At 39.5% G+C, this 9,936-nt stretch overlaps 2 protein-coding genes across 2 annotated transcripts; one reads left to right on the top strand and one right to left on the bottom strand.

Annotated features, from left to right (window-relative positions):
• The first annotated feature begins 383 nt into the window (after positions 1-383).
• On the top strand, positions 384-3,622 carry il17d (interleukin 17D). The gene is made up of 2 exons (XM_022740335.1): positions 384-1,324; positions 1,797-3,622. The coding sequence occupies exons 1-2, from the start codon at positions 1,011-1,013 to the stop codon at positions 2,116-2,118; spliced, it is 636 nt and encodes a 211-aa protein (XP_022596056.1). The 5' UTR covers positions 384-1,010; the 3' UTR covers positions 2,119-3,622.
• Positions 2,787-7,574, bottom strand: eef1akmt1 (EEF1A lysine methyltransferase 1). Its single transcript, XM_022740334.1, has 5 exons — positions 7,535-7,574; positions 6,310-6,558; positions 5,977-6,059; positions 5,562-5,851; positions 2,787-4,563 (listed from the first exon to the last, which is right to left on the bottom strand). Exons 2-5 carry the CDS (start codon positions 6,454-6,456, stop codon positions 4,430-4,432), a joined length of 654 nt encoding a protein of 217 aa, XP_022596055.1. The 5' UTR covers positions 6,457-6,558; positions 7,535-7,574; the 3' UTR covers positions 2,787-4,429.
• Between the last annotated feature and the right edge of the window lie 2,362 nt (positions 7,575-9,936).

Below are 9,936 nucleotides of genomic sequence, written 5' to 3' on the forward strand. Positions count from 1 at the left end.
ACCTAAGATGTAAGAGTACAGAAAACTCACTGACGAGCTCAGTTTTCCTGGGCAAGGCAGCACATCAGACTGGATTTAATACACAGTAAACTGTTCTGAATTAAGTTTATGGCTTTTTATAAGTAGAACTTAATTTAAAGCTTTTGCCTTACATTAATCTTAATTCACAGAACACATCATACTAAGTGACAAGGGGGAATGGAAATACAAAAAGAAACACAAAAATGTGTTTTCCATTTGTTAAATATGATTTCTATCAATTTGTGATTGGAGTTTAACATTTCTGTATGACACCAGAGCTGACATAAGAGGTTGGACATAGCTGGATCCAGTTTATCTTAAAGTGAAGTAGACTGTGGTGTGACGCCAGGATCCAGCAGCAGAGCGCATGCAGCCAACAAGTCTGGACTTCCCTCTCCAGTCAGGAGCTGCTCCCATGAAGGAAAGGCTCTGTCATTACCGGGGCTAGAGGTTTAGGACGGGGCTTTATCTAGCACATCAGTGTGACTCAGAGTTGTTCTGGATGCTGGATCACACTGTTCTTGCGCGCGCAAACGCCTCCATCGGATTTTACGCACACATCGCTGGAGAGAAGCAACAGGAAAACGCTCTTGGTGGCATTGTCTCCTCTTAAACAGAGAGCAGCAGGTGTAAAACTCCCAACGCGGTAATAATTCCTGATTCTAAGGCATCTATTACTCCTGGCGACACCGTGGACGTGTGGTGCCAAAATGTTTCCCTGGCGGCGCGCCTGCTCCTCGGTTTCCACGCCAGGACTGTGGACCGTTTTCCTGCCGCTGGATTTACAGCTTTACAGCTTCCAACATTTCACTGGACTATAACAGAGGAAACTAACCTGTTCACGCTAAAAATCCGCCTCATTAACAAAGGTCACTTGTGTTTTGATAACCTACTTGTCATTTATTAAGACAGGCGAGGACAGCGCGCAGGGAAACCGTTTTCAGTAGATACGCATTTCCGCGCAACACCGCACCGAGAAGCGCACAGAGATGCCGCGTCGGTTCCGCGTCCTCTTCCTGCTGCTGCTGCACCTGGCTGTGTTTCTGCTGGGCTGGCCGGCCGGGGCGAGCCGGATACGAAAGAAGGCCACCAGGACCCGGTCTTGCCTGGACCTGCCGGAGGAGATCTTGGAGCAGATGTTCGGCCGGCTCTCGGTCGGAGTGATGAGCGCTTTCCATCACGCCCTGGAGCTGGAGCCGCAGGACAAACTGAACCTGACCTGCCCAACCACTGCACGGGCCCCGACCGACAGCAAGACCCGCCTCCCGGTCAACCTGCTCAGCATCTCCCCCTGGGCCTACAGGTGAGAGCAGGTGGAACATAGCGAATAGTATTTTACATTATGTGTAAGGATGTTAGTTTTTTGAGTAGTGATGAAATTAATTATCAATACTTAGGCTAAATGAATGCAAAGTCATCTATTTGCATTAAAAAACTACTTGGATTTCATTATAAATATAAAAATAAAATGTTTAGATTTATTTTCCAATCATTCAACAAAACTTTCACCGTATGCTATTTTGTCACGAACATGTTTCCATGACTTGTTCACCTGTGGATACTTAAATATGTGTGTTGTTATTATTAATAACAGTCTTCTTAATTCAACACTTCCAGGTCATTTTGAAAAGCCTCCTCAGCTTTATGAGTGACGGACCTCAGAAGTCAAAACATCACTTTGTGTTCACATGTGCTTGACCTGTAATTATGGCATCAACGAGCTTAAAGAATACAAACTAATGCATCTGTTGAATTCATCTTATTCATCTTTGCAGGATCTCGTACCAGCCGACCAGGTATCCCCGCTACATCCCGGAGGCTTACTGCCTGTGTAAAGGCTGCCTGGTCGGGCCGTACGGTGAGGAGAGTGACCGGTACCGCAGCACGCCGGTCTACGCTCCCTCTGTGATCCTGAAGAGAACGGGCTCCTGCATCGGCGGCCGCCACTCCTACACGGAGATCTACGTCTCCGTGGCCGTGGGATGCACCTGTGTGCCGCTGCTGGAGAAAGAGCGCGACGGCCGCAACAGCAACCAGAGCCTGGAGAGAGCAGAGCCCAAAGCCGGACGGCTCAGGTCTGCACGCAAGAAAGTGTGAAGGAAGCAGAGCTGTTGGACTCCAGATGAGTTTTTCTACACCGGGTCCAGTTTGTTGGTTTATTTTTCTTCCACTGGCACAAAAAAATGTAAAATAATGTAGATGTAATGATAATACCTGCAAGGCAGAAACACCTGTAACAGTCCCTGAACCGGAGCACACTGAATATTTTGGATAAGAGAAGATTTGATTTACATCCTGTTTACTGTTGGTCCTTGATAAACTCCTGAAATGTTTTTACATCTGGAAAGAAACGGAGACATTATTTAATCCACATTCATTCCTGCCTTGATTTGACCTGGCTTCGGACTGAAACTTGGAAGAGACCTGGACTTGACAAAGATGTCCAGATACATTAAGTACAGCAAACTCAATCTGCACCTGTTGTATTGGCTGGACTGGAGAGAATAGGCCTAAAAGGCCTCTGAAGTACAATGTGAGAGTTGAAGAGTTGGTTCAGCCAAAGTACAGAAAATATATTCACATCTGGTACGGAGTCATGCAGATCATTTTGTGTTGATTTGTGCAGGTTTGAAGAAATTCACCTGTGACATTTCTGCACCACAGACAAAATGGCATTTGGGTGGAGGCAGAAATCTGATCAAAACCTTTGCCCATTCAATCAGAACTAGCTGTATGACTACTGTGACCAGATACCGCTAGAAATGAATGAGAATACTTTTATTTGTAAATTGGGTGGTCCAACAATTAAATTAAACACAAATATTGACAGATGGAATAAAATTCCTCATTATCGTCAATGATCTGATCAATGCTGCCACCTACTGATGTTAAAAAGAACTGCACCTGGAGAAACCGGAAACACTGACACACTTAAAGAACAGCTTTCATTCAGTCATTAAAACAACAAATATTCAAGATGATTGTAACGGTCATTTTTAATTCAGTCATTCTTATGAACTGGGACTAAACGTGTCATGCACATAAACATTTCGACATGAAACTAAAATAATCTAAATTATAAAAGTAAGCAGTGGATGTTACTCGGACACCTTCCCATTTTATTTTGAATTATATGATTAAATGTCAACATTGTACCAAAAACCAACATGTCCACAACCTAATTTCATATTTTAAAAACAAAAGCCAGTTGACTGTTGATCTTAAAGAAGATTTTGTTCCATTATAACATAATCACTTATTTCAATCTAAACATTGACCTTTACTAAATTAATATTATTTTGTCTCTCAGTCTATATTCAATTCATTCCAATTAAAACCGCTTTTGTCCCATTTCTCAAGAATCACTGAATTAATTTAGCAGCTGTTGGTGACATTTCTGGACATTGAGTTCCTCGGTTTGCAGAGAGGAAGTTTCTCTCAAAGCAACAGCACAACAAAGAATTTAGCACTTGTTTGTTTCCCAGTTTCATTTTTGCATTTTCAGGATTTTTGTTGAACAGCAGTAAATCCCTCAGCCGGTGTCATCATCATCACATCATTACACTGGTTAAGAAAATAAACGTCTACGATTATCTTTTCACTTTTTTAAATGTATTCTTCTTTCTTCTTGTTAAACACTGAGCGGCTGGTGCTTCTCTCCTCTGATGAGAAATCAAGTGACACATGTAATAAGGTTCAGTCTCTGCAGGAGCGAGGAGCTTTCTTTGGTCACACACTCTCAACACATCTCCTTCAATTCTCATGAGCTTTCTGTTGGTCGTTCGTTCCACTTGGTAGTGATGCCAGTTTATTTACTGGGTGGGAGGAGAGACGAGTCACACCTGAACCAAGTCACACAGGATTTCTGCCAGTTCAGTGAAAGGAATAACCAGAAGTCGTGCCCAAGGTAACATGGGGCTGTACTCCACACAGTGAGTAAACTGATCTTCCTTTAATTGGATGGGTCGTATTAAAATAATCAAAATGTCTGAAAGTAGTGAAACATGCCTCTCACAAGTTCCCAGAGCCCGAGGTGACGTCTTCAAATTGCTCCCAAAACAGAGATATTTAATTTGCAATGAAATAAAACAGAGAAAAGCAGCAAAACCTCACATTAGAGAAGCTGAAAGCACCAAATATTTAGCATTTTTGCTTAATTACAGACTTATAGTGCTCTATTAACCAAAATTGATGTCCATTAATTTTCCATGGATTGAAACGTCAGCATGTTATTAAATTACTAGCCAGTAAACAAGCTGTATTTGAGTCAAGAGACTTTCTCGCTCCACAAGTCCAAGTTCATTTGTAACTGTTGAGCGTTTACCACAGCTGTAAAATGTCATGTGTGATGTCCTCGCTCCATCAGGGTGCTGCTGCTCCTGCTCTGATCAGACGGAGGTTCTGCTCCTCAGCAGGACAGCAGGCGAGACGGGTAGTTGACGAAACAGCGGAACTCATTGGACAAGTTTCTGTTGTGTTTCGGCAGGAAGCTGCACTTCTTTACATCCAGGAGCTCTGTGGCCAGCTTCTCCATGATGGCTCCTGCAGAACAGACGGGACACAAACACCTGATGTAAAAATGCTGCTCAAATAACAGGAATAAATAGAAATATAGGTGTGATATTAGTTTAAAGTGTAGAACTGCATTGTCTCATTTTTCTTAGAACAAAATCTGTTGCACACAGTATAATGTAGCTGTAAGCAGATATAAGGACATTTTAAACATTTACTAATGCAAAGTATTTTTAATTATTATATTGTCATTCGTTATCTTTTCATACAACACTTCTGATTTACTGGCAGGTGTCAGATAAATAGATAATAAATAAACAAATAAAACAACAGAACACCTGAAACATAAGGGAATTAGAGATCAGTTTCTATATTGGTACCAGAGACTGTACAGGGTATAAAGATGGACGACATGACAGCTCCCCAAAAAGTGAAGCTAAAACATCCAGATCGCCCCCTGGTGGCTGGCTGCAGTACATTCTTCTGATAAGTTTGGTTTTAATGAATTATCTGATGCTATAAAGAGGAGGTTTGACATTATGATTGACAGCTGTGATTGACTCATGATTGGGTCAGGTGGATGTATGGGCGGGACCTTGATGACTGCACAGACTCTGGCTCAAACTTGGTCTTTAAAAAATCGTACTAGACACTACTAAAAAGCAAAATATAAGATGAGTGGTATGGAAATTTTAACTTGCATGTTTCCCTATTTAATGACATTTTATAGACAAATGGTCAATCAAGAAAATAAACGACATTACAGCCCTGGTTGCAACTGGAAACAGATAAATCTTTTGTGTCATGCAGCAGATTGAATATTTTTATCCAACGGACAGAGTCTTTCAGGATCCTGGAAATACATCCAAAACTGTAGTAAATGTTACAGAGCGACGGTTGTGAAGAGACCACCAGGTATTTCTCTGTCAGAACAACAGATGCTGATCTCTGTGACTGGATAAATGAATGACACATGAGAGGCACAGACTGGAGTCATGTGCCAACACCAGAGCCGTTCCTCCTCTCACCTGTGCACAGCAGCACTTTGCCTTTACTCAGGTGCTTGATGGTTTTGGCCACTTTGCTCAGACACTCCTCGGACAGGTAGGGTGGGTCGGCGAGGACGATGTCAAAGCTCTGAGGAGCCACGTTGGCGGGAAAAGACAGCGGCTCGTTGTAATCGTAGAAGATGAAGTCGTCTCCGTAAGCGGCGAAGCGGCGGTCGTACTCCAACACGACAGCAGACACCCGGTCTGAACCGTCCACCACACCCTGCTTCAGCTTCTGGTACACACTGGGCGCACTCACACACGCTATCCTGGGAGTCAAAACAAACATTAAGACACTTAAAAGCAGTTGTGGAAGAAGCACTCAGATCTTTTTCTTTGTGTGTGTGTGTGTGTGTGTGTGTGTGTGTGTGTGTGTGTGTGTGTGTGGTTTTACCTGCCTCCCTCTCCAGCTTCACGTATGACCTCCTCTGCTAACTGCGTTGCTGTTTCATCACTGTACCAGAACTGACTCATCCGCTGGTATGTACGTACACACACACACACTGTTAGTTTATTTCAACATTTAATTGACAAAATAATTGATTGAAATAACTGATAATGAAACATTAGCTGAAGCTGTACAGTGGAGTCTGTTGCTACTGCACATAATGACAACATTACATTTACCAGTAATACAATATAGCCTCTCCTTTTTACTTCATCACTAGAGACACACACATGGAGAATCAGCTTTTCTGTCGTCTTGTCCTAAATCCATTAAACTCACCCAGTCCTCCTCCACTGCCCCCACAGCAAACTGGTCTGACGGGGTCGTGCTGTGAGCCGGACCGGTGCTGGTCTCCTTGTAAAACTCCTGCAGAGCGGCCAGAGTGTGAGCTGACAGTGTGGGAACATCGTCGTCACTGTCACTCATGGCTGGCGGAGGAGAGGAAGACGAGGAGGACGAGGAGGAGGAGGAGGAGGAGGAGGAGAACAGCTGTCCTCTAGGGATGAAGAAGGAGCAGAACACCTGAAACTAAAGGAAAAGAAAAATATTATTGATTATATCTATAATCAGTTCATTTAAGCTTGTTGGGAACTTCTTAATTATATACATCTGATATATTTTAGAGACAGTGGTGGAGGAAACACTCGCCTCTTTTATGTAAATAAAAGTATCAATACTACAGAGCAGAAATAATCTAGTAGAAGTCGTGCATTTATAATTTCACTTAAGCAAAAGTATTAGCATCCAAATATACTTGAAGTATCACAAGTAAAAGTACTCCTTATGCAGAATGGTCCATTTAAGAATATGTATTATAATATTGGATTTTAATGACTGATGCATTAATGTGTACATGTGCATCACTTTAATGTTACAGCTGTTGCAGAGAGGTGGTACTACATTTAATTAATGTTCTATTTGAATTGAAATTGTCTTAGAGAGGTGATGATTCAAATGTGATCATTCTGGAGGCTGTAGTTTGTTGACTGACTTTTCTACGTGTCACAGTCACTGTATAAATTACTTTTTTCTATTTGTTAAGTCCGTGAAATACACAATAGTACTTGAAGAATTTGCTGCAGGAGTTGAATTTCACTGTCAAATCAACGTAATAGTAATGTTTAAAAGTAACAATACTTTAAGCAACTCTTCGTTTTTCACTTTTATCTTAATTAACATTTTCAAGGAGGATTTTTACTTGTACTGGAGCACTTACAGTTTTGTATGAGTACTTTTACATCTGAATCTTTCCTCCTCCACTGTTTATATGTGACAAACTGACCCCGTTTTTTTTGTTTGTTGCTCCTTATTTTCTTGAAAACTACAGTCAACTCTGATTTAGCCCCGTGGACATTTATTCTGCTTTCACCACGTTGGTCCAGTCACAACAACAGGCGCTAAAACACTTAATATCGTTACCTGTTGTTCTGTTAATGAGCCGCTACTGAAACAAACATCACTGGTAGAGCATCCACTGATTAACACGAACAATAAGTGAACGTACCTGATCAGATACCGGTGAGTAAAATGTTGTGTTGTGACCATGTGATGTATGACAAGTCGCAGGAGGATGACGTAACTGCAGAAAGTATGGCTCTCGCGGAGGGACAAAACAGTTGAATGTGAAACGCATATAGTTAACTAATTAATAGACTTTTACGCCTTGCTATACTGTGGGGTTTTTATGCCCTACCATACTATGACTTTTTTTTGCCTTAATCTACTTTGATGTTTTTATGACTTACTATACTACGACTTTTTTATGCCTTACTGTACTATGATGTATTTATGCCTTACTGTACTATGATGTTTTTATGCCTTACTATACTATGACTTTTTTATGCCTTACTGTACTATGATGTATTTATGCCTTACTGTACTATGATGTTTTTATGCCTTACTATACTATGACTTTTTTATGCCTTACTGTACTATGATGTTTTTATGCCTTACTATACTATGACTTTTTTGACGTTTTTATTCCTTATTATACTATAATGTTTTTATGCCTTACTATACGATGATGTTTTTATGATGTTTTTATGCCTTACTATACTATAATGTTTTTAGCCTTACTATACTATGATGTTTTTATGCCTTACTATACTATGATGTTTTTATGATGTTTTTATGCCTTACTTTACTATAATGTTTTTATGCCTTACTGTACTATGGTGTTTTTATGATGTTTGTATGCCTTACTATACTATGGCTTTTTATGCCATATTGTACTATGATGTTTTTATGCCTTACTATACTATAATGTTTTTATGACGTTTTTATGCCTTACTATAACTATGATGTTTTTGTGCCTTACTATACTGATTTTTTATGCCTTACTATAATATGACTTTTTTATGCCTTACTGTAATATGATGTTTTTATGCCTTACAATACTATGACTTTTTTATGACATTTTTATGCCTTACTATACTGTGACTTTTTTTATGCCTTACTGTAATATGACTGTTTTATGACTTACTATTGTGACTTTTTTATGACATTTTTATGCCTTGACTTTTAATGACGTTTTCATGCCATACTATAATATACATTTTTATGCCTTACTATATTGTGACTTTTTATGCCTTACTATACTATGACTGTTTTATGACTTACTATTATGACTTTTTTTAAGACTCACTTTTACATACCGTGGTGTTGTGCTTTGCGTGCTGGTGTACCCTCTGCCCTCCCCTTTTCTCTAACAGGTGAATCGGCACAGCTGTCCCCAATTCCCAATCGGGAGCCAGAGTTGAAAGGCAGGGTGGGGAGGCCGAATGGTCCATTTGTTTCCTTGTGAGAGAGCTGTGCAGAGCTGTAGAGATTGTCACTATTGATATTCTACCTTTTTGTTTGGTGATTGTTGTTAGTTAGTTCTGTTATTGTTACTTTGTGTTACCCAGTGCTCTACTGTCTGGTTTTCGTTGTAGTTTTCTTTTGTGTGTGAATAAAATCTGACTTTTTGTCTGAATCTGTGTCCCTGTATCTTTTAGTTTTGCCAGGTTTACATATTGCATCATTGTAACTTCCCCCTTCCCCTGGATTCTCACAGGGAACGTAACACTCACTATGACTATTCATTACATTTTACGCCTTGCTATACTATGAAGTATTTTGACGTTTTTATGCCTGACTATATTATGACATTTTTTGACAATTTATGCCTTGCTATACAATGACGTTATATGACTTACAATTCTATGACGTATTTTGACATATTTTGACGTTTTTAAGCCTTACTATATTATGACGTTTTTTGACATACTCTACTATGACATTTTTATGCCTTACTATACTAAGACATACTATGATGTTTTTATGCCTTACTATACTATGAAGTTTTTTCCACATTTTTATGCCTTACTATACTATGACGTTTTTTCCACATTTTTATGCCTTACTATACTATGACGTTTTTTGTCATACTATACTATGACGTTTTTTCCACATTTTTATGCCTTACAATACTATGACGTTTTTTGACTTTTTTATGCCTTACTATATTATGACGTTTTTTGTCATACTATACCGTGACGTTTTTATGCCTTACTATACTATGACATTTTTTTCCACATTTTTATGCCTTACTATACTATGACGTTTTTTGACTTTTTTACGCCTTACTATATTATGACGTTGTTTGTCATAATATACCATGACGTTTTTATGCCTTACTATACTATGACGTTTTTTTCACATTTTTATGCCTTACTATACTATGATGTTTTTTTCACATTTTTATGTCTTACTATACTATGACGTTTTTTCACATTTTTATGCCTTACTATACTATGACCTTTTTTTATCATACTATACTATGACGTTTTTATGCCTTACTATACTATGACGTTTTTTGACATTTTTATGCCTTACTATATTATGACGTTTTTTGTCATACTATAC

Source organism: Seriola dumerili, unplaced genomic scaffold (genome assembly GCF_002260705.1).
Source record: "Seriola dumerili isolate Sdu_G_001 unplaced genomic scaffold, Sdu_1.0 BDQW01000052.1, whole genome shotgun sequence".
NCBI lineage: Eukaryota > Metazoa > Chordata > Actinopteri > Carangiformes > Carangidae > Seriola > Seriola dumerili.